The sequence below is a fragment of the Symphalangus syndactylus genome, chromosome 7 (assembly GCF_028878055.3).
Source record: "Symphalangus syndactylus isolate Jambi chromosome 7, NHGRI_mSymSyn1-v2.1_pri, whole genome shotgun sequence".
Classification (NCBI taxonomy): domain Eukaryota; kingdom Metazoa; phylum Chordata; class Mammalia; order Primates; family Hylobatidae; genus Symphalangus; species Symphalangus syndactylus.
In genome coordinates, this window is record NC_072429.2 from 108,442,899 (window position 1) to 108,467,233 (window position 24,335).

General features: G+C 41.5%; 1 protein-coding gene across 7 annotated transcripts in view; it reads right to left on the minus strand.

Moving 5' to 3' along the window:
* SYBU (syntabulin) overlaps positions 1-24,335 on the minus strand; it is a 117,782-nt gene that overhangs the window by 52,934 nt on the left and 40,513 nt on the right. For 2 of the 7 annotated variants that reach the window (XM_055287078.2, XM_055287080.1), the window contains exons 2-3: positions 17,624-17,704; positions 15,715-15,919 (exon numbers count right to left, since the gene is read on the minus strand). In XM_055287078.2, coding sequence (XP_055143053.1) covers positions 15,715-15,919; positions 17,624-17,647 — 229 coding nt within the window. In that variant the 5' untranslated portion in view covers positions 17,648-17,704. Of the gene's footprint in view, positions 1-15,714; positions 15,920-17,623; positions 17,812-18,872; positions 18,977-21,721; positions 21,838-24,335 lie in introns of those variants that run through there. The other 5 variants (XM_055287082.2, XM_055287076.2, XM_055287077.2 and 2 more) reach the window with 5 other exon arrangements.

The following is a 24,335-nucleotide window of genomic DNA, read 5'->3' on the forward strand; positions in this document are numbered from 1 at the left end:
TTTATTGTTTGCTTTTGACTTTATAATGTTTTGCTTTTGACTTTATAATGTTTTTGACATTCAAACCTTGCTCTATTCTGTCAAATCTCTCCATATGTTCCTTTGTGATTTCTTCCAATACTTTTATGCTTAGAATGTTCTTTTATTATTCAAAGATCAACCAAATATTTGCCTATACTTTCTCCTAGATATTTATAGTTTTATTTTCATTTAAATTAAATCTATCTGGAATCCATTTTAAAATGTGGTATGAGGGTTAGATACTAACTTTATTATTAATATTATAATTTTAAGGAAGTCTACCCATTACTTTGCAATGAATGCTTTTATGATGAAAATTTGAAAGCAATAAAAACTTTTTGCATAATTCATTTATATATTTCAAAATATTAGATTGCCCAAAGTGTGCATGTGCATATCATAAACTTTCCTGATAATTAAACAAAAATGCCTAAAAACCAGTGCCATCAAACACATTTGGTGGCAATTATGATGACCAAGTCCCTACTAAAATCTTCTAGCTGAGGCTGGCAGATCCCTTGAACTCAGGAGTTCGAGACCAGCCTAGGAAACATGGTGAAACCTAGTCTCTACAAAAAACACAAAAATTAGCTGGGCATGATAGTGCATAGCTATAGTCCCAGCGGAGGTTGCAGTGAGCCACGATTGCACCACTGCACTCCAGCCTGGGTGTCTGAGTAAGACCCTGTCTCAAAAATAATCTTCTTACACCAATTACAGGTAAGAATAAAACACCAAGTTCTAAAAATTACAACTATTAATAAAATATTTCTTCAAAGTCCAAAAAGCATCTCTAAAACTGCTGGCTCCTTTTTGAATTTAGATCTCAGAGCCCACTGGCTTTCAAAAATGTTGAACTAAACAATTCCAGAAGACACTTAAAAACAACATTAATGGAGGAAAATATGATTTTGTGCCATAATGTCTTGAAACATTCAGTTATGGTTTGATTCTGTCCGATGTTCAGTTGTATAACTTTTTTTGGGGGGGAAGTTATTGCTAGTTTAAAGAAACATTATTTTAAACTATATGGAAATCTAGTTGATTCTCATGAACAATGGAAGCATTTACTGACTACTTATTCATCCATTCAACAAATATTTATTGAATATCTACTATGTGTCAGACACTAATATAGCTCTTATTATGCTTATTGCCCCGGATACTGGCATTTTTGAAGATAGTTTAATGGAGACAGATAAAGTGTCACAGCTTAAACTCATGATTAATATAAACCAGGTGAAATTCTTACCACAAACCTTTCAGTGCATTTATAAGGCAAGAAAACTAACATTTATTAAGTACTTATCATGTGGCAAACACATTAATTATTATTATATAATTTTAATAATATGTTACTGTTGGGAAAATGGAGGCTCAGAGAGGTTAAAAATTTCATGGGCACAGAGCTGCTGGACAATTGACTCAGGATTCAAAGTAAGGTTTGTCTGACAAAGTGCCTGTTTTACTCACCACCATAAGCTAGCTGTTTTCTAAAATTTTCAACTTATGTTTGTTCCAAGAGGAAACATCAGCAATTCTGGGAATGCCCAAATTAAAAACAGACAAAGGAAGCTGTTAGAAAGAAGCCATCCCATAATAAACAGACCACAGAAACTGGAGGCAAGAAACCCTTTCTAGTTGTTTCCAGTATTCCTGCCTCAACACATGTAGCCAATGTGTGCCATTTTGATAATTTTGAATTCTAGGTTTTCAATAGCAAACCTCGCATTTCTATTCCTTCACCCAATTTTAGCATCTTTTTGTAGTGGGAACTCAGAGATCTACAGAGCTCTAAAATCTGCTTCAGTATTATACTATATGTCGCTAACCAGTGGCTGATGTTGAAGTGTATAAATCTCATCCATTCATCCACTTATATTTTTTCTACAAGTAATTATTGATTTCCTACATGTGTCAGGTATTGTTCTAGACATTAGGGAGGTAATGATGAGTGAGACACTAAGATCCTTGTTCTTAACAAGTTCACATTCTAGTGGTGAGGAGAAACATTTAATAAGTTAAAAAAACACATAAAAAAGATGTTCTGGGGCCAGGTGTGGTAGTGACAGCTCATGCCTGTAATCCCAGCACTTTTGGGAGGCCAAGGTGGGAGGATAGCTTGAGCCCAGGAGTTTGAGACCAGCCTGGGAAATGTGGGGAAACCACACCTCTTTTTTTTTTTTTTTTTTTGAGACAGGGTCTCACTCTGTCACCCAGGCTGGAGTGTAGTGATCAGGGATCAGTGCAGCCCCCCACCTTCTGGGCTCAGGTGATTCTCCCACCTCAGGATTCCATGTAACTGGGATCAAAGGTGTGTGCCACAACTGCTGGCTAATTTTTTCTTTTTCTTTTTTTTTGTAAATGGGATCTCACTATGTTGCCCAGGCTGGTCTCCAATTCCTGGGCTCAAGTCATCCTTCCACCTCAGCCTTTCAAAGTCCTGGGATTATAGGCATGAGCCACTGCACCCAGCCAGAGATCCTCATATCTACAAAAAAATTTTTTTTTTTAAAAGTTAGCTGGTCATGTCTATAGTCCCGGCTATGCAAGAGCCTGAAGTGGGAGGATTGCTCAAACCCAGGAGGTCAAGGCTGCAGTGAGCTAAGGTCGTGCCACTGCACTCCAGTCTGGGTGACAGAGTGACATCCATCTCAAAAAAAAAAAAAAGATATTTGGGATTTACTGTTAATGAAGTATACCCGATGATATTATGTAGACTAGGTGGGAGGTGGGAAGCTACTTCATTAGATATATCGTCATGGAAGGCTCCTGAAGAGGTCATTTGACCCTAAACCAAAAAAAATCAGAAGGAAATAATCACACAAAAGGCAGAGAAAACAAGGAAAAGAATTCCAGATACAGAGAATAAGTACAAAAAGCTCTGAGATAGGCAGGAATATGGTGCATTATGGAAACCAAAAAGAGGAAGGGTGATGGGGAGAGAATGATGATGAGGGCAAAGGGTTGCAGAAGCCCAAGTAGTGAAGAATTTTAGGTCAGGAATCTTGACGTTTGTTGGGAGTGCAACAGAAACTGCGGTGTGCACTACGCATGAGATAACAAAAATTTAGCCTGTGCTTATAATGGAGAACAGACCGAATCAGTGATAATATATCTAGCTAATATTTACTGAGTGCCTATTAACTACCAAGCACTGTTCTAAACACTTTACTTCACTTCTAAACACTGTTCTTAAACACAAGTCTTAACTAACTTAATCTAATATCCCCTCTGAGATACGCACTGTTGTCATCCTGATTGGCAGGGGTCATACAAAACTAGCACTAGTGTTTACGCCACCTGCCCAAGCTTGTAATCAGTAAGTGGCAGAGTTGTAGTATGAATCCAGACAAGCTAACACCAGAGCCTCTTTGTTAACCACTATGTTGCATGGCTCCTTTAAGAATGGAAGGATAGAAGCAAATAAACCCATTTGGAGGCCAATACCATAGTAGAAATGAGAGGTAACAGTGGTTTGACTCGAGTGATAGTAGTGAACATTAAGAAAAGTACATATATTTGAGATAAATTTGAAAAAATAACTGAAAGCATTTATTTATAGTAATGAAAAATAGGAAAGGATCAATAATGTCTTCTAGGTTTTTTTCTTAAACAAGTGGGTATATGGCAGTCATTTCTGAACTGGAGAAAAATGGGTTTATGAGTGTGTAGCGGGTGAAATCAAGAATTCTGGTTTTGCTATGTTACATTTGAGACACAAATTAAACATGACCTTGGAGATAGCAAGTAGGCACTTGGATAAGTGAGCCTGGGGCCCAGCGGGGATGTCTGGAGCATCATCACCCTACAGGTGAGACATTGAAAGACAAAGGCTTGGATACAAGCCCTTGGGGAGGACAGGAGAAGAGGCCAAGAACGTGACTTGAAAGGCAGGAGGAACGCTCAGTGGGGCGGTTCACAGAAGCCACGGAGGAAAATCTTTCCTAGGAGGGGGGCTTGTTCAATTATGTTGAATGCTGCTGACAGGTCAAGGAAAATGAGGGCAGACAAGGAGAATATTAGATTTGCCAACATGGTCACTCACATGCTTGCCAGGACACATTATGGAGCCAGGATTTTGGAGAGGTTTTGCCATGAAGAGGAGCAGAGAAACAGGATGGCAGTTGCAAAGAAATGGGGAGTCTTTTGCAAATGAAGGTAGTTGTAAAGAAGGAAGGGAGCTCTTTTTTCTTTATAGATGGCGAGTGCGTATGTGCTAATGGAAATTAGCTTGTCAGAGTGACTGAAATGAACACCTCACACTAAGACATGTAACTTACATCTACAAAAGCAAAGTGGAGAGTGGAGTAATTATTTACTGAGTGCCTTCCTTGTTTCTTGGAGACAAAATAATCACTTCACGGATAAACATTCCCAGGATTTCTGAGCTATTTTGGAGCTTCGAGTGCTCCCATAAAAGTCACTCTGGTGAAGCCCTGGGCAGTAAAGGAGGATGCAGGGCCAGGTGAGGTAAGCTCCATTTCTGCAGAAGACTCCGTGCTCTCTCTCTGGAACACGGGCCGAATACTTGGTTTCTACCAAGCATCAAGTTGTTTGATTTGCACTAGCAGCCCCTGAAAAAGGAATTTGGAGGAGAAAATATTTGGTCCAAATATTTAATGTAGAATGAGTAATGAATCTACCTAGAGGTTTTGGTGAGGGAGGAGTTGGTGTTGAAATTGGGAAACAGAGGGTGACTCTATCACTGACAGAAGAAAGGTGAGCCCTGGCACGGGGGTGGTGAATTTGTCTTTCAGGAGAACTTTATCTTATTTTTTCTTTCATACGGTTATGATCTTTCCAAAATAGGCATGTTACAAATCTTTCTGACCTTCCCTCTCCTTAGCATTATGGGTTTATTTGCAGTTTCTAGGCCATGCCTTTTTAAAGGCTCAGTTTTTTTTTTTTTTTTTTTTTTTAAGTTTCCTTGGTAGGAGAAGATAAAGGAAAGGGAGAAGAAAGAGAACTAAAAAGACAGGAAGGGAAGGAGAGGAAGAGAGACAGAGAGACAGAGCCCATGAAGCTATTTCTTTTATTTTTTTGAGACAGAGTTTCGCTCTTGTCGCCCAGGCTGGAGTACAGTGGTGTGATCTCGGCTCACTGTAACCTCCCCCTCCAGGGTTCAAGCGATCCTCCTGCCTAAGCCTCCTGAATAGCTGGAATTACAGGCGCCCGCCACCATGCCTGGTTAATTTTAGTAAAGTCGGGGTTTTGCCATGTTGGCCAGGTTGGTCTCGAACTCCTGGCCTCAGATGATCTGCCCGCCTCGGCCTCCCAAAATGCTGGGATTACAGGCATGAGCCACCGTGCCCAGCCCCAAGAAGCTCGTTCTTATTCTCTTGAAAAACTTATAATAAAATAACTACAAACCACTTTAAGGACATCTGAATTAAAGTGAGTTGTCTTGTAGCAATGTGAGTATCTTTTCCTTTCCTTTCCATTTTTCTTCACAATAAGAATCTGAACATGGTGATGGTCAAGATAGAGTAAGGGATAAAAATGGAAAAAAGTAAAGAAAAAGCAATGTTCATCATACTGTTTATGTAATTGTTACATCTGAGTTTTTTCTATTTTGAAAAAAAGAATTGTTTTAGATAACATTTATATCATGGAATTTACTTCTTTTTTTAAAAAAAGAACAAAAGAAAATAGAGTCAAAGAAAAAATATACTCATAGTCTAATTCCAGTGACATTCATAATACAAAATTCTAAATTATGAAAGTTAGTCTCATAGACAAAATGTCCATCCACAGAAGAATGTTTGAATAAATTATGGTCCTCTGTAGAATGACACGCTATGCTGTCATTACCATGAATGTGGGGGACTTCCTTGTGCTGACAAGCAATGACAGGTACAGGTACTGCCTGGAATATGCATTTCTTGAGGGCAGGAAGAGCCATGCCGGTAGTGTTTATTGCTCTAGCTCAGCAACTAGAAAACTGCCTTGCACACAATAAGTATTCAATAAATATTTGCTTCATGAACAGAAAGGATCACAGATCAATATAGCATGATTTCACTTTGGCAAAAAGCAAAACAAAATACATCATACAAACGTGATTAGCTCTGGTCTGATATATGTGTTTGTATATTTTATAACAAATGTGTTTTTGTTACTTCTGAATTTAAAAATAAAAATATAATTAGCATTAAAGAAAATATAATCCTCACAAACACTCCAGCATCAATAGAAGGGTAGCCTAAGATCCAGAGGGTCTTAAGAATTCTGAGAGTTAGGTCAGTCTCTAACAGTGATCCTATCTGCCTGGTCACCCACACACAAAAAGAATAAAGCCTGAGCCAGCTGGTAAAGAGGCAGAGCCCAGAGAAAATCCACACTGAGCAGGGAAAAGTTGAAGGATATGATTTCTAGTGGGATGGGTGAATGCTGTGTGATCTCAACGACAGCACAGCTGTGCATCTGAAAACTTGGTTTGGGTTCCCTAAAAAGAGAGAACAGTCAACCTGAAATAACAGATCTCCTTCTGGAGCCAGAGGAGCCTAGCAGCTGGCAGGGAAGCTTCGGAGCAAAGACTGTATCCAGCAGTGGCCGGGGCACCAGGTTAGGAGGCACCTTCTGCTCTAGTCAGTGGGAAGAGGCTGGGGCTTTCTCAGAATGAAAACCACCTGGAGGGTGGGGTAGAGGGTGGTGACCAGTGTCAAATCAGACTCCTGGGAAACATGAAAATGTGGCCTGTACTAATTATCTTTTTTTTTTTTTTTTTTTTGAGACAAAATCTTGCTCTGTCACTCAGGCTGGAGTGCAGTGGTGCAATCTTAGCTCACTGCAGCCTCCACCTCCCGGGCTCAAGTGATTCTCATGCCTCAGCCTCCTAAGTAGCTGGAATTACAGGTGCGTGCCACCACACCCAGCTAATTTTTGCATTTTTTGTAGAGATGGAGTTTCACGATGTTGGCCAGGCTGATCTCTAACTCCTGGCCTCAAGTGACCTGCCAGCCTCGGCTTCCCAAAGTGCTGGGATTACAGGTATGAGCCACTGCAACTGGATATAATTACCTTTTAGATTGTAATCTAGGCTGCTCGTTTTTCTGATGGTTTTTGTGACTGAAAAATAACAATTAGAGAAGACAGTACTCCTCACTGCTCCCTAAATATTCCCTGCGCTTTTAAGACTCTGCTTTTACCCACATTGATCTTTTTGCCATTTTATGCTTTGCTTCTCAAACTCCTACACAACCTTCAAAACCTTGCTCATGTGCCAGCTCTTGAGTGGAGCATTTTCTGGTTTTCTTAGCAAAGAGATCTCTCTTCTAGATGCCCACAACACTGGAGTCATGGTTCTATTGTGGAGCTTACTCTTTTTGACATTTAGAGATGCTAAATTCCTCAGGACAGGAATGTTTTCCTCGTCTAACCAAGCTATTTAATAGAGTACTGAATACTTTTCTAGTTGTTTTATTTCCCCAACTACTAAGATAGTGCCATGCTCTCAATATATTTTATAAATGAGAGAATTATTCACTTGCTCTGTTCTCATAATTACAATTTCTACCAAATTTCAACAAATGCTTACTAAGAAACTGCTAGGAGTGCAGGGGACTATATTGTTCCTGCCTTCATAGGGTTTACAGTCTTGAGGAGTCAGGTAACCAAATAAGAAATTTTAAAACTAGGCTGGGCATGGTGGCTCATGCCTGTAATCCCAGCACTTTGGGAGGCCAAAGCAAGCAAGCAAGCAAGAAATTTTAAAACCAGATAATGTGGAAAGCATAAAGATGGGGGCACCTAACCTGGACATTGAAATTAATCCTTCAGCTTCTTACTCTGATCTAGAAATACACTTATTTGTAGTCACATCCAGTCTTACTTCTTTTCTTCGAATTTATGTATCTTTTCTGGTCTACCTCGGCCTTGTGAATACTTCTCCACTATTGTTATTATCTTTCTCTCCCTTCATCTCTCTCTCCCTTTTATTCTTTACTTCTCAGTCCAAAAACTTTATCAAATACCTGCCACTTGATAAACACCTGATTTTCACTGTAAATGCAATATTTGCTTTTAGTTTATTATCTGTTCCCCATCCCAGTTAAACCCTTTAAAAAAGTTGTCTACACTTTGTTACCTCTCACTGATGTCCCAGTTGATGAGAGGTTGATACATCCCATCTCTTGCTCACCATCAATTTGCTGCAACTGTTTCTGTTGCAGCTGTTTCTGCTGAAGATGACTGATAACCTAATGGTCTGATCCTTGAGCACTATTTAATGCACATTTTACTTAATCTTGCGGTGATATTTGAACCTCTTGGCTACTTACTTCTTGAAACTCTTTTCCTTTGGAAGGGGAGACATTGTCACACCTGGGTCTCGTGCTTTATTCCTGAATGCTCATTCTCAGGTGTCTTGATTTCCTTTTCCTGCCTCCTCTTGCTATACCTCACAGTCCTTCTCCTAGTCCTCTAACTTTCTTCCCCATGCACTCCCCACTAGTAATATTATCAAAACCCTTCACTTCTGCTGGTCACCATCTTAGAATTTTCTTTAGGGCTCCAGACTTTTGTCTAAAACTCAACAAAGCCTAAAATGAACTCATTAACTTGACTCCCTGCCCTTCTCCCCAAACCTGCTATTCCATATTATTCATCCAGTGGAGATTTAGACACAATCCTTCCCCTTCACCTTCCATTTGCCACTGGTGTCTAGACCCATCTGTTCTAGCCCCAAATCTCACACATGTCATTTATCAGTTCTTCACTTAGACTGCAGCAGTGTCCTTCAAAGCAGGCAGACTCTGGTCACTCCTGCCCCCTCCCTGTCCAACACAGAAATAGGAAGACTTTCTAAATTATAAGTTTGATCATAACACTTCCTTGCTGAAAACCCTCCACTGGCTCTGCAAGATCTTTAGAAATTGCAAAATGGTAGCCCATGATCTATATTCACCTATGTACACATGCTATTTGTCCCACAGAGTTTAAAAGCTGAATTTTTAAAATTCAGAATATGTTTCATGATGGCACACACGTCCAGTTCTTGAGTTCTCTCTGTTATCTTCTATCCAGGTGGCCTCACTGTTTACATTACTTGCCTAGTTCCTGTATGGACCCTTGAGCTCATGGAAGAAGTTCTGAGCATGGCATAGGAAGTCTTGCATAACCTGACCTGCCTGCCTTTCTGTCTCATTTCATGCTTTTAACTCAAATTTGCTGATGCCAAGGCTCATGTTTATCTACTACACCACACTAATTAATGTTACTTCTTTTCTTCCTTGGGCTTATGAAATGTGAGAAGCCAATGCAAATAATACATGGAACAACAAACTCAAATTACAAGGTAGGAGTGTACGTGGGGTGGGTGTGAATGAAAGGGACTGGGACACAGGTGAGTAAAAGCAGTACTGTGGGAATCCCATCCAGATGGGATAATTTGTTACCCCATTTATTTCAGTGTCAGGGTTAAGGCAGTAAAACAATTGATTTTTCTAATCCCTGTGTATCATTCATTTTTGTAGCCTAAGCACAATTCCTGATCCTTTGTAGGCATTTAAAGATGCTTACTGAATAAACATGTTTTGGTGAAGGCTTGCAAAAGGCTGAATGTCCTATCACTTCCAGGCCTCACCTTCTTTTCTTTCTGCCTCTTTCAGTGTATCTACTGGGTGTTCAGGGTACACTCTTGGTATCAGTATATCCCCTTTTGGCGTAACCCCAAATCATCCCAATATCACAAAAGAATATGCAAAATAGTAAAAAGTATAGATATAGTAAATTCAGAAAGATGATAAATAGGAAAATAAAAAAGGAAATTCTTTCTCCTCCTCCTTACTTTGCTACTGTCCGAACACAAGTTAAACCTATTATGTAGACATAAATAATATTATGGCTACGACTAATGACATGGGACCAGTAAATATAGAGTCATAAGCTATAATTTCCGGGGACTGCGGAGGCATCCTTCCACATCCACCTTGCCCCACGGTCATTGGTTTAAACAGCCTGGCTGGCCACCATTTCTACCATCTTTGATCCTTATTCATCTTGTGTTGCTACTTTGGGCATACCCCTCATACTCCTCATACTAAATCCTCAAATACACACAGACCACAAAGAAGTGAGGTTCAGCCTTCAGTGTGCACAAGAGTTATCAGGAAAGCCTGTAAAATGCAGATTCCTGAGCCCTTTCATTTCAAGACAATAGTTTTGGGGTAAGGCCATTGTACCTGAATTTTAAACAAGTTTTACTGAGGATTCAAAAGTAGGCAAACACCATACTCTAAAATTGGAAAACATTCTCATAAAGACAGGTGTTTTAGAACCTGAAAGATTTTCAGGTTAAGTACTTTAATTTGCTTTCAGACATAGTCCAATTCCATCATGTTTACCTTTCACCATTCCTACTGCTAAGAATTGTTGATTAAATGGCAAAAATTTTGCTCTTGGCAAATTGCAGTTACCACATTCTCAAAGAAATAGTGCCTATATGCCTTTCATTTATAAATCTATTTCATTAGGTACATGTTTCTGTTGTGAGGCTGCTAAGCATTTAAAATATTTATTACACATTTCCTAGGTCTCATACTCATTAAAGTGACACTAAATTGATAGGGTCTTTTTTTAAAAAATTCACAGCAGGGTAGCAGTCATTCAACTGTAGTATAATTTGGAATTGCAGCTCACTTCACTTTAAGCAGTTCATCTCAGTTCTAATCATTATGTTCAAAGCTTCACTCTATCCAGATGCCAAGTTTCCCCAACTGTACAAAAGCACAGGAGAAATATTTCTGTTTGGCAAGGCCTGGTAAATTTTTGGAGGCGTTGTCATGCCTCAACAGGGCACCAGTCAGGTTATAATTTGCCTTAATTGCTTGTGCCACAAACAGCAACAATGATTACCTCTAGGTCATTGGCACTCAAAGAAAGATTTCTTCCCAGCTACTGTAAATAACAAAATACTTTCTGCAAACACCTTACTTGGGATTAGACTGCAAAGCATCTCAGATTTTGACCATTTTAAAAAAATGACCTGGTACGTTTTTAATGTGTTAAGTCGCACACTTGCCTGTGTATCTCTGTGTGCACATTAGAAACATGAAAATAACTCAGATAAATTACTGTTCTCCCATAAAACAACCAGTCTTCTATCTGCATAATTTGTTCCACCTGCCATGTTTACAAGGCACCCCAAGGAGAACTAGCTTAAAAGCCAGCAATCCATCTGCCTCTCAGTTCTAAGGGGGTAATTATTGCCTCAACTAAGCAAAGAGGAATGCCAGCATGCTGCTAACCATGTCAGGTGACTGATGTATGTGCCTGACACACTCACCCAGGTCATCAGCTTTTCTAATAGTGGCTGGGGTCATGGTGCAGTAACAAACACAATTCACTACTTACAGAAAAGGGGGAGACAAACGGATAGAGGCTACATTCAATGGGCCAAACCCAGAACACAAACCAACAATGTGGGCTCTATCACTTCTTGTGTTAAAAACAAGAAACATGGGGGAGAAAAGACAGGTTGACTTTATGCCAAAACACTGGTTTAAACAAACAAACAAACAAACAAAAAACTTTTTTTTTAAAGGGGACAGGAAAGGAGGTGTTTTGTTTCTATTAACTTCCTATTAACTGTACTTCCTCACATATTTTTAAAATAAAGCATTAGTTAATATTTATTAATAACGTACAATGTTCTACTTGCTGTGCACATAAAATAGGGCCTGGCCTCTAATACTGTATAAACTTAACTGTCTCCACCTAAGGTCATAGTGACCAAGACTGTGTACAAACTGTGAGGAACACTGTTTGAAGACTAGAATGATGTCCAAGCACAAAAACACTCATGTGCTGATGAAATGCGCAAAACACATGCAGATCTTCGAGAAATTCTGCTAAGAAGAAGCGATTAAAAAAAAAAAAAAAAGAGCTCTTTGGGGACACACCCCAAATGAATTGCAAAAGGTCACACACAACTTCTTCCCTCTGAAATGAGGTAGAGACAACATACAAATTAGCATATAGAACATCAAGTCATTAAATGTTCCTTGCCAAAGCTCCCATGGGAAAGCAAGAGGGGGGCAGTGGAGTGCGGAGGGAAAACAGAAAGTGGGTAAAAACGGACAGATCACTTTGGAAATAGTTCCATTCTTTTCATTTCACAGGCTGGTAAAATTATAAGAAAAACTTGGGGGTGGAGTAGAGAAAACATCAACATTGAATTGACATTTATTTTGCCGAAGTACAGCTACCATCAACCATCAAGAATTTTTGTTTCATTACAAATGATAGAAAAGCCAGATTCACAAAATAAAGGATAATTCTTTGTATTAAATAAATGTTTATGAAGCTCATTACATTATCTTTTTTTTAAAAAATAAAAATTTTAGAACATATGACGCTCTTAATAATTAATGCTTTTGATATAGATTTGAGGAAAGAGTCTCCAGTTTGCAGTTCTGAAAATGTAATTTTCAAATTAAATTTCACTGTGGTTGAGGTGACACCTTCCTCTGTAATTTCATTACCAGATTGTAAGAATTCCCTTAACTAGGCATGGCCCCTTTTACATGAGTGAATGTGATGATTTATAAAGAAGATAAGCTAATACAGGAGGATTACTGGAAGGTTGTGAAGCTATGATGACAATAGATCCCTCTAAATTATTTTAGCTTTGTTCTAGTAAAAGATGGTATTTTTTAATATTTGTATGCACCTTGTTCTCTGACTTAACTGCCGTGATTAAACAACGAACACACATTCTGGCCTCAGTGTTGGAGTGGCTGGATTAAAACGAGCGATTTCCCCCTGCTGGTTGGACATGTCTTACATTCTCTATCTCACTGCCTGCAGCATTAACACTCCCCATAGTACCAAACCCATTTATTTTCCACCCACCAACCGGCCTCCTAAAGCACCATTAACATGCCCCCAAAGGCCTTGCTGCTGTCAATTTTAGCCTACACAACACTCAAAAGCCTTTGTGGGGTTTATCAGAGTTCTGTAGGAAAGGAAGAGAAAGGCATTAGACTCAAACCTTGGGGAATTGACAACACAGGAAGATGAAGAGAGATGAGGGAGAGGCCCAGGAATGGAGGAAATCCTATCTGCAGGCAGAGTGCAAGGCTCAAGATTGAAAGGCTGTTCAGAGACACCCATAATTATATGCTTCTGCCACTCAATTTTCATCTAGTTAATGGCAAAAAGATCAATATCTACTTTCGATTTTCATGTACAGCATTATAGCCTTAGCCAGAGACAGGTCTCTTAGGAAGGAGGATGATTCAGGAAGTGGGTCCAGGGAAGAATGATTCATAACCAAAATCAATAATCATATTGGTTTGCCTTCCTATTTTCTAAAATATATTTGGGGTTTTCCTTTTTTTGTTGTTGTTTTGAACAACTTTTTCTTTTTTTCTGATAACACTACTCACCCTGAAATCCCTCACAGAGGAATTGATTACAGGGAGAGAATACCAGGAATAAATGTGGAACTGAGTTATGTACACAAAACTCTGTCAGTTTGAAATGATGTGCCCAGAGTTCATCCACACTCACCAGAGTGAGCTCTGGACTCCAAAACAGAGTTAAAGTAAACAGCATTACATTCTGCAAATACGACTCTAGATTCTAGGAATACTAACTGTGATAGCTTCTCAGTTATCCTTTTGTTTTCTTCTTGGGGGAATAGTAAGCAAAGCAGCAGTAGGTTTCCATCTTAAACTAGATTCATGTGATTCAAATAGAAATAAGTTTTAAAACATAATATTTTGATAGGGGTTTTTTTTTTTTTTTTTTTTTCAGAATCAAGCAGACGATTTGAGTTAGAAGAAAAAAAAAGTAGGCAGTGCAGAATTTCCAACATACAACTTATGCAGAGGACAGAATAACTTTGTGGAGGTATGTAATAAATCCAAAGCTGCATTTATAAAATCCTTGAAAAATGTAGCTGTGAGCCCTAAATGCAGTGGAATGTTAGGTCCTGCTAAATTAGAGCATTAATTAGAGCATCTTGATTCACGTGTTTCTTCTCATACATGTGTTAATCTTCAATTTCCATGTTCCCTAAATAAGTTCTAAAACATTATCCACTGTGAAACATTCTTCACTAGTCATAAGACAGTCACTCCTTTAAATTTTACCCAAATTCCTAATACTTCTCAAGGAATGTAAGTCCTTCTAAGTCATGTGCTTCAATGGGAATTAAAAGCTCTGTCAAGTGATAATGGTGGCACCTTCAGGAACTATCAAGAGATTTGTGCCCTTACCAAACATGCTCACAACTTTAAGGAAACTTTCTTAATCACGTGCCCAAATTGACATCCACAGTTCATTGTATTAAGAACCATCATTTATTAAGCACTTCTGTAAGCCAGGTACCGTGCTAGGTGAACATTTAGGTACTGGTCTCATTCAACTTCATAGCCACTCTACAAGGCAAGTATTATAATCTCATTTTATGGATGTAACAACTGAGGCTTAAGGAGGTTAAGCAACTTGTTGAAGGTCACACAGTATGTAAGAGGTGAAAGGGCCAGGGATTCCAGCCCTTCAGGCTTGACAGATCACAAAGCCTGGGCTCTTCCCTACAAAACTATAAGGCCAGGCCAGCCTTGGGCTATAACTCTCCTTGATCTTGACCTCAATTATTAGGAATTGCTTTATCTTTGGGGAATTTTATAATTAGAGGTACACAGCCTTCTAGAGGTTGCTAGTATAAAATTCAATCCAGTATTTTTTTCTAGATTTAACAAAAGAATGCATTTTAAAAAACAGTCATAGAATGGCAGTCATTAAAAGGTCAGGAAAGGACAGATGCTGGAGAGGATATGGAGAAATAGGAACGTTTTTACACTGTTGGTGGGAGTGTAAATTAGTTCAACCATTGTGGAAGACAGTGTGGTGATTCCTCAAGGATCTAGAACCAGAAATACCATTTGACCCAGCAATCCCATTACTGGGTATATATCCAAAGAATTATAAATCATTCCACTATAAAGACACACGGATGCATATGTTTATTGCAGCACTGTTCACAATAGCAAAGACTTGGAACCAACCCAAATGCCCATCAATGATAGACTGGGTAAAGAAAATGTGGCACATATACACCATGGAATACTATGCAGCCATAGAAAATGATGAGTTCATGTCCTTTGCAGGGACATGGATGAAGCTGGAAACCATCATTCTCAGCAAACTAAACACAGGAACAGAAAACCAAATACCACATGTTCTCGCTCATAAGTGGAAGTTGAACACATGGACACAGGGAGGGGAATATCACATACCAGGGCCTGTCAGGGGGTGGGGGGCTAGGAGAGGTATAGCATTAGGAGAAATACCTAATGTAAATGATGGGTTGATGGGTGCAGCAAACCACCATGGCATGTGTATACTTATGTAACAAACCTGCACATTCTGCACGTGTATCCCAGAACTTAAAGTATAATAAAACAAAGGAAAAAAGTCATAGAAACAAGAAGTTAGATTTTACATTCGAAATTATAAGCTAGAATAACATATGAAAATTCAGGTGTGAGATTCCAATAAACTGAACTATATGAAACTGCTGTGTTTGTAGGTCACAACAGCCAGAAATGTACCGCCTTCTACAATTCATCCTAATAGTAGAAGTGTAGTTCTAGGCTATAAGGGACCCAGTATGGGCCCATTCACAACACACCTGCAGTGCACACGCTTCACGCCTTTGGTGGCCTCCCCAGGGTACTGTACCTGAGCAGAAGCTGTTGCTGCTAACGGTCCTCGCTGAGCGCCCAGAGCTGCTGGGGTTGAACTCTCTGCTCTCTTCCTCAGAGAAAGGAGACTCAGAGGCTGGGGACACTTTGTGCTGTTGTTGGGGCATATGGGGCCGAAGAATCAACCGGGGAATTCGGCTTCGAGAAATCTCCTTGTCATGATGCTGCACTCTGTGCTCCTTCTCAAAATTGGACATCAAAAAAGAAAACAAAAAGAAACGCGTTTCCCTCTCTTAACTCCTGTCGGTTCCTTCAAGGATCAATTTCTAAGAAATCACATTTCTGAGTATTGAGTCTTCACAGAGTAGTCCTTCTTATCTCAGTTGCTGAAATGAGCTTCAAAACTCTTCCACTGAGCTAACCTTTCTAATCTACTGAATAGCACATGTCTGTGTGGCACATACACACACACACACACCCCACACATATACACACCTCCACTCACTAGCTAGAAGGCCATCCTACTTCCCTATGCCGGTCCTGACTCACCTTCCCACCCTGACTTCTATCACATTCAAGCTTCTGCCCCCCAAAGGCTCTTTATTAACACCACACTCTGACTTACTTGATAGCCTTCAGGCTTCCATTTTGCTTTCCCTAAATTAGCTGTGACAATCTGACTTCTGTTTTCTTGTCTCCTCACAAAGTTGAACCCTATACCTGGAACAGTTATTTCCTGATAGCTCACACACAATTATCTTTAAAATCCCTCCTCTTCTGGACAGGATCTTAATTATTCGTTAATATCCTGGTACACAGGGCTTGTTGCCAACAGAAAAGCAAACACGAATCCGATACTCGGGAAGATGGCTCCACCTTTTACATCATCTTTAATTTTTGTTTTCCTTACAGGACATCCATAAGAAGAGATTTTTCTCTCTCCTTAAAAACGCAGCATGAAGTACCCTGCCACGTCTTGGTTTTAAAAATGCATAACAGTAATATTTTCACAATGTTTTCCAACTTATAAAGTGCTTTTCCAACCATTTTCTCATTTGATCTTTACCCACCAGACTGTACATAGAGAGGACACCAATGAATGTCCCTATTTTCAGATAAGGAAACAGGCTAAATGGGGTAGAGATGCTTAGGCAATTCTGCACACCATGCCAGAAGTAGAACAAAATTCAAATCCAGTGCTTTGCAGGGTCACCACCACCCTGCCTTATTAAAATGGATTCCTAGGAGGAGCGTTTTGCAAAAATTCCACTGCTTCCTCCAACCTCTGCCACTGGGACTCTTTGGCTTAGGTAACAAACACCTTTTCGAAACATGACCTACTGTTCCTTCCACCAGCTTACCAGGAAGGGTCACGGCCAAAATAAACACCTCTGGGAGGCCGGCACATGGCATAAATTGAAGGGTAAACCTCAGCAATGGGGAACTTCGGAGGGCCCTCAGGCATCCACTCTACCCGGGGGCCGCCAGCCGCACCCAGCCTCAGATTCGCCCTGCACATCTGCCGCCCTGCAGGTACCACGCGCCAGCCACTCCGCCGGGCACACCGCAGACCCTGAGCTAAGGCAGGGTCACTGACACGCGCGAGTCCTCATTTCCCAGTCTCGAATGCATCAAATTCCTTTCATTCACATCACACACACAGGACATCAACTGAAAGCTACACCCCACAGTCCCAGTTTCAGGAGGTGGGATTAACCCTCCAGTCATGTCATTCTCCAAAATCTATTCCTCCAGTACCACCTCCCCATCTCCTGGATCTCAACTCCTAAGCAATGCCTCCTGCCTTCTCCGGACCCCACCACCACCTCTTCCACCTTTCCACAGACTATAAACGTCACCCCTCCAGCTCTCATCCCGCCCGCTTCTCGCCCCGCAGTGCCTGCCTTCCCCGCCCTCCAGTGCCCGCACTGCCCCGCGCTCCTTACCTTGCTCTCGCGGAGGGGCCCCATCGCGCCGCTGCCCGCCGGTTCCTGGCGCCGCCGCTGCCGCCGTCCAGGAGGAGGCACCTGCGAGCACGGAGCGAGGAGACTGCGCTGAGCCGGCGCGGGCTGCGGGCGGCGGCTGTTGGTGAGGCTCCAACGCGCCGCCGCCGCCACTGCCGCCGATTGCGCTGGGCTCCGAGGGCGCGCCCGGCCCCGCCCCGGCCGGACACGTGGTGCCGCAGTCGCTAGAGGCCGCTCCTGGGGCGCCTCCCACGCCCTCCCTCACCTGCGGCCTTCGGGGCAACTCGACCGCGCCTGGGCGCGCCCCACCCGCCGGATTTCGCCACGGCACTCCCCGCCCCCCCCAGCCAGAGCCCGTGTCCCTCCCTCTCCAAGGAGCTCGCCCCGGTGTGGGCAGGCTGCGGCTAGCGGCATCTCCAGCCAAGGGGTGCCCCCACCCTTTTTTTTTTTTTGGCATTTGATCTCAGGTTTGAAAGGGGTGGCGTTGGATGGAGTGACTGAGAAAAGCTGCGACATCACAGAGAGACAAAATGGAGAAAGTTTTCCCCTGGCGACCCCTCCTTGGCCTCCAGGTCTTAAGTCAGCCTACAGCTCCCCACAACCGCCTCGCCCGAGAGCGGCGGAGATCCCTCTCATACCGGACCCCAGCCAAGTCAGTGCGGCAGGACTGACACAGCCTCTGGGTTCTGGTATCTCAAAGGCTGCGACGGATTCTACTTGGAAGGGAATCATCAGAAAGGCCTTCAGAGGTCAGCGCAGCTCCCTCCGGCTTGGGGAAGCCAGGCTGCTATGTAGCCAGAGAACAGCCTTTTCCCCGGCGCTGCCCTGCAGCTGCCCGGCTCCAGGAAGGAGCTCCAGCACACTGCTAAGGGAAGACCACTGCAATTGAACTCAGAAAAACGAGTTCAAGCCAGCACTCCAATAGGTCCCTTCAGCCTGAGTGCCTTTATGCCTAAAGTTTTTGTTGTTGTTTTTTTTGTTTGTTTGTTTGTTTTCCGTTGTTGTTGAAATGGCATGTCGTTCTGTGGCCCAGGCTGTAGTACAGTGGCGCGATCAGGGCTCACTGCAACCTCTAACTCCTGGGATCAAGGGATCCTCCCGTCTAGGCCTCTCAAAGTGCTCGAATTACATGCGGATGCCTTTGCATGCGTGGTCTACGCCTACGGTTCTGACCCTTCTGAACTTTAAATTTACCCTTGTTAAATTGAGGGATAATAATAGTGATACCTACCTCTAGGATAGCTGTGAGGATTAGATGAGGAAAACAAACAGCTCTATCCAGCTGATTGAACAGAACTTTCCAAAGGGCAGCTAAGTCAGGTCCAGGTGATCCAGTCAATATTTGTTGATGCTTTTACATGACAGGCAGAAAAAGCATTTGTGATGCACACAAATTTGTTTAAGAAAGCTCGAAAATCTGTCCAACGGCGGACTTAGAATACGGTACATTAGCTGGGCCAAGGGCCTTGATTTATTATAATTGCTACCCTTAAATCTTATCTGGTGATGGAATTCACCATGTATAATGACTTATATACCCTTTATTCAGAATTGGAGAATATTCCAAGCAGCAGTGTGACAGGTGAACACTCTGATCCTTATGCACCAGCGTCCCACATGGGAGGACTGTGCTCCTCAAAAACTGAGGGTCATTGTCCCCTTTGGTCCATCCTCCAAACAGCATTTCTCTGAGTCCTCAACTCTCAGGCCTAAGAATGTATGTTGTGAGTCTAGAGAGAGACTGAAGCCAAAGGATTAGTGGAATCAATTTTCCTTCTTCCTATAACTCCAAAAGAGAGCTTCCTCCATAAATCTTCATGCCTTTTCAATCTACTTAGCTCTCTCAAGAAGTGAGGTTGGTAATTTTAGGATTCTTTGTTTGGGAAGAAGAGGTGATTAATTCGTACTTTCTATACCTACAGCTGTTTCAAATATGGACCTCAGGAAAGTGATGGTCCAGGATGATTCATACAACCGATTATTCCTAAAATTCTGAGCCTGGGATCAGATACTGTGAGATAAGAACAAACTTTTAAAGTTAATGGATGCTTCTGAGTTCCCAACTTAGAATTGAGAATTGACATGGGGACCTAATAGCAGAAACACCCTCCACTGAGTTAGCCAAGTCAGAACCTCAGTGTCATTGTGGACTTTTTTCTGTCACTCACCTGACCAACACATAGCATAAACCACCATATGATCTCCATGCCACCCAAGTAATAACCGTCTTGAATCTGATTACTTCTGTCCACTATTTGTCTCCATTATCTTCATGTAGAGTGTAAACCACAGTCACCCTAGATTATTGCAATAGTGGTCTAACTCAAGGTCTCTTGCTTTCACCCTTGCCTCTTATTCCTTTCTCTCCAATCAGTGTTTCCCTTTTTCCACAAGCCTTTATGAAAAGCTAAATCAAGTCATGCTTCTCCATGAAAATTCATTAATGATTTCCTGATTGTCCTCCAGGTAATACTGAAACTCCTTAATGTGGCACACAAGGCTTTCATGATCTGGCCACCTTGTTTACCTCTCTGATCTCATTTCTTACCACTCCTCTCTTTTATAGATACTCCCTCCCCTGCCTAACCCGCCCCTTTTGTCCCTGCCACTCTTCCCCTACATACAAATGGATACTGCTCAAACTGTAGCACTTTCAGTTCTTGGAGGTGGAGGTTTTGTATTCTCTTTTTCCTTGAGACTGCTGCACCTGCCTCTGTTTAGAACGTTTCTTGCAGTACATCTGCCTATCCTCCTCAACTCTTAAAGTTACATTAAGTTCCATTTTAGACAGCTTCTTCCAGGAAATCTCCCCTGATGATTCCAGGACATTTATTTTTACTCCCAAGAGAGCTGTTATGATCTCCTCAGAATTCTTCATTTACTTGTTTGTTTTCACCGAAGCTTGTAGGCAGTGCCTAGTACAATTCCTGTTATACAGTGGACACTCAATACATAACTGTCAAATGAATTAATGCCTGAATGAGTGAATTCTATAACCCCATAAGGGGCCCATCAGTGCAAGATAAAAAACATAGATACAACTTGTTTTGAAAATGATTCAGATAAAGCTGCCTCCACAATGTATTTGTATCTGATGATTGGGTGTGTGCCTAAAAAATCCAACATGTGTTCAGTGACAGCTTTTACTGCAGAAGTGCAGGCACTGAGAGGCTGTGCAGTAGCCTTGCTGTCGCCATAGCAACCTAGCAGAGGGAAAGGCTGATGATTTAGTGTTCAGATGCCTCTTAGCTCTGTACTTTTGGAACCCAAGCCTGTTTTTCCACTGTTCTAAAAGGCAAGTTTTACTGATGATAATATCTATGCTGCCTTAATTTCATTCAAGTGTTTCTCATGTCATTAGAAGAAATATCTTGTAACATTTGGATTATACCATCAAAGAGATATAATCTAATACAGCATAATATGGTCTTCTTTCCCCTGCTTTAAAATAGTCTTATGCATCATTTTCATTTTTTATATCAAGACTTATTTTATGGTCTTGTTTTATCACCTTTTGGCTTCTTTAAAAATTAATGTATTTCTGGCTTTTAGAAAATATCAGTTGCTTTAGGATTTAACCTTGAAAGATTATAAATAATATATATATTATTTATATGTATCAATAGATATATCTGTATATCTGTATATCTATATATCTATATATCTATATATAGATATATATCTCCTGGCAAAGCACAGGAGAGATAGGGTATTATAGACTGGGAAGGAAGGTAATGTCTTTATATAATTATTCCCTCAAATCTGGGATAAGTTATTTGATTGTTTATGTAAAATTTGTAATTAAATGATTCCTACCTTTCTTATGCACAAAACTTTATATTTTCAGAACTCTTTCACATATATAATTTTATTTGAGCCTCACAAAAATCCTGCGAGGTACGTGTGGCCAATCTCTACGACCAGATAACTGAAAAAGCATAGATTTTTATTAATAGGAATCCCCTAGACTGCAAACTTCACAGAGAAGACAATACAAATGCACTGCCGAAAAGAAAACGCCTGCACCAAACAACCCAGACACATCACGGTCCCTCACATTCACTCTTCCTCACATCTCACCTGTGTATGCTGGGGGCTTTCTTGGGCTCAATCAGGGCTGACAAAGCACCAGCTCCTAATCCTATCAGCTGTGTGAGCAAGAGCTGCCGTCTCTCTCAGTGACCTGATGTTGGGTGATCTGCACAGCAACAAGGAGCAGCTGACGTGCTTCACAACACGTCATGAAGGAAAGAAACTGCATTCTGGGGCATCGTGAGATTTTCGTGTGTGTGTGTGGTGGGGTGGGGTGGAGACCCATATTTTTCTTACCAGGGAGAGAGCTGCCTGTTTTCCCATAAGAGCATGTGTGATTGATCAACCCTCCTCTTTTTTTTTTTTTTTTTTTTTTTTTGGAGACAGAGTCTCGCTCTGTCGCCAGGCTGGAATGCAGTGTGGTGCGATCTCGGCTCACTGCAACCTCCGCCTCCTGGGTTCAAGCTATTCTCCTGCCTTAGCCTCCTGAGTAGCTGGGACTACAGGCGCACGCCACCACACCAGCTAATTTTTGTTATTTTTAGTAGAGATGGGGGTTTCACCATGTTGGCCAGGATGGTCTCCATCTCCTGACCTCATGATCCGCCCGCCTCGGCCTCCCAAAGTGCTGAGGTTACAAGCATTAGCCACCGCGCCCAGCCCAACCCTCGTCTTAATGTATGTGTGTTATTGTTACTATAGGTTGAGGTACTTTGATGTTGAAAAAATGAAATGACTAGAATTGCACAAGATCACTCCCCCAGGAGGTGGCCTAAAGGGTGCTTGGGGCAGAGAGGGCAGTGGGTAACCTGAGGCAGGGCATGCTTGAACATTCATTGGGCTCAGAGTGTGTCAATTATCTCTGCCCAACAAATGAGTGTTCAGTTAGAGTGTTCTGTCAGTGAAGAACAGAAATTAAGGGCAAGTCCAGGGGAAGAGGCAGAGGTTGGGGGCTTGAAACGTTGAAGGATGGTAAGGGTCTAATCCTCTGCTTGCCTTATGGGGGAGCAAACATGAGATAGCCTCCCCCAAAATGGCTTTTTGTCTGTGGCCTTTGGTTCTTCTTTGAAAATAGGGTAGGATATTTGTCAAAAACATAGGCATGGTGATTGCATTAAACAAAATGGGGACACATTGTTGGACAAGTAGGTGTATACTTATTAGGACAATGAATCAGAATGATTGAAATTAAGAGGCTCTGGAAAGTATGCATGTAAAGGTTGCCATCTAAGTAGGGGACACTGAGACTTGACATTTACCGAGTGAAATGCTTCATATGATTGGACAATCTGTTGGTCTCACAGATGTGCAGAAAAGGCAAAGGATGTTATCTGTAAGACATGAAAAGGAAAGCCTAAATCCAGTAGATGAATTCTGGGGCTAATAGAGAAGCACCTTCCTTCCCCAAGAAACCAGAAGGTGTGGGAAAAGCAGCTGAAAGTTGCCTGAACCCAGCAGGGCAGCTATAGAGAGAGGATGCTTCTTAGACATGCCAGACACAGAGCAGATACACAGGCTGGAGGCTCTGAGGGGTTCACTCAGCATCCACAGCAGTCTAGGCTTAGAAAAAAAAAATTGTAATCTGGGTCCCCGGAAAGCAGATCAATGGTAGATTTGAGTTACATTAAAAACAGTATGTTCTCCATAATACACTTTATTTCCATGATTTTATATTTTTGCTTCCACTTTCTAGTAAACATATTAAAAAATAACTTTGTCTTTATTTCTGCTGAGAAAATGAGAGCAGGAGCAAAAGAGGAAGATTTTGAGTGTCTCTTCTGAAAGAGCAAGAACACTATTGCCAAATGGAGCCGAGCACCCCCAGAGGCCAACCAACTACTGTGATGGCAGCTACAGCAGGGAATGGTTGGGCTGTTGGTGTGGGGGTCACTTGTGCATTTGTAGAGCTGAGGATAGTTTTGATTGCTGCTTTATTCCCACTTCCTAGGTTATTCCTGTGAACCACTTTCCTTTATACCTGAAATCTTGTGACCTTGTGAGTAAAGCTAGCCTTTGCTGTGTACTCCCAGCTCCTCTCTAATCCACTGCAGAAGAATTTGTAGGAAAATAAATATAGAATTTGGGAATCTGGCCTATGTAGTTTTATCTGCCCATGTGTCCTCTTTAGCTACTTCTGCTTATCAAGAGAAAAAATATGCCTTTTTAAAATGATAACTGTTTTTTTCTTAAAAAAGGATACTAAACCATGTTATCAAAATTTTAGAAAAGAAAAAAAATACTCATTATCTCATTGCCTTAACATCAATTATCCATATTCCTTCTGTTAGCAGTTTCACGTATTTACTTTCAGGCTTATCTACTGTGCATCAAAACCGGCATGTTAAAATAAGAATGAAATTCTAAGTGACATATGGTGAGTGAAGTTACTACTCCCCTCTGCCTTTTCTCAGATTATCAGGGACTGATCTGAGATGCAGGGATCTCGGGCCTCCTTATCACTACTGACAAACAGCTGAGGCTGCTTCTGGAAGCCTAGAAGTTTCAGGATGGCTTCCCAGATATCTGGTCCTGGTGGAGACTGGACCCATCTGAAGCTTCAGAAAAAGTTGCTGGTGGGGCATTAGCAAAGCTAAGGCTGGAGAAGTGACCTTAACTCAGAGGCTGGTAGAGAAGTACCTGTGTCCCTTTCTAATCAGAAGCC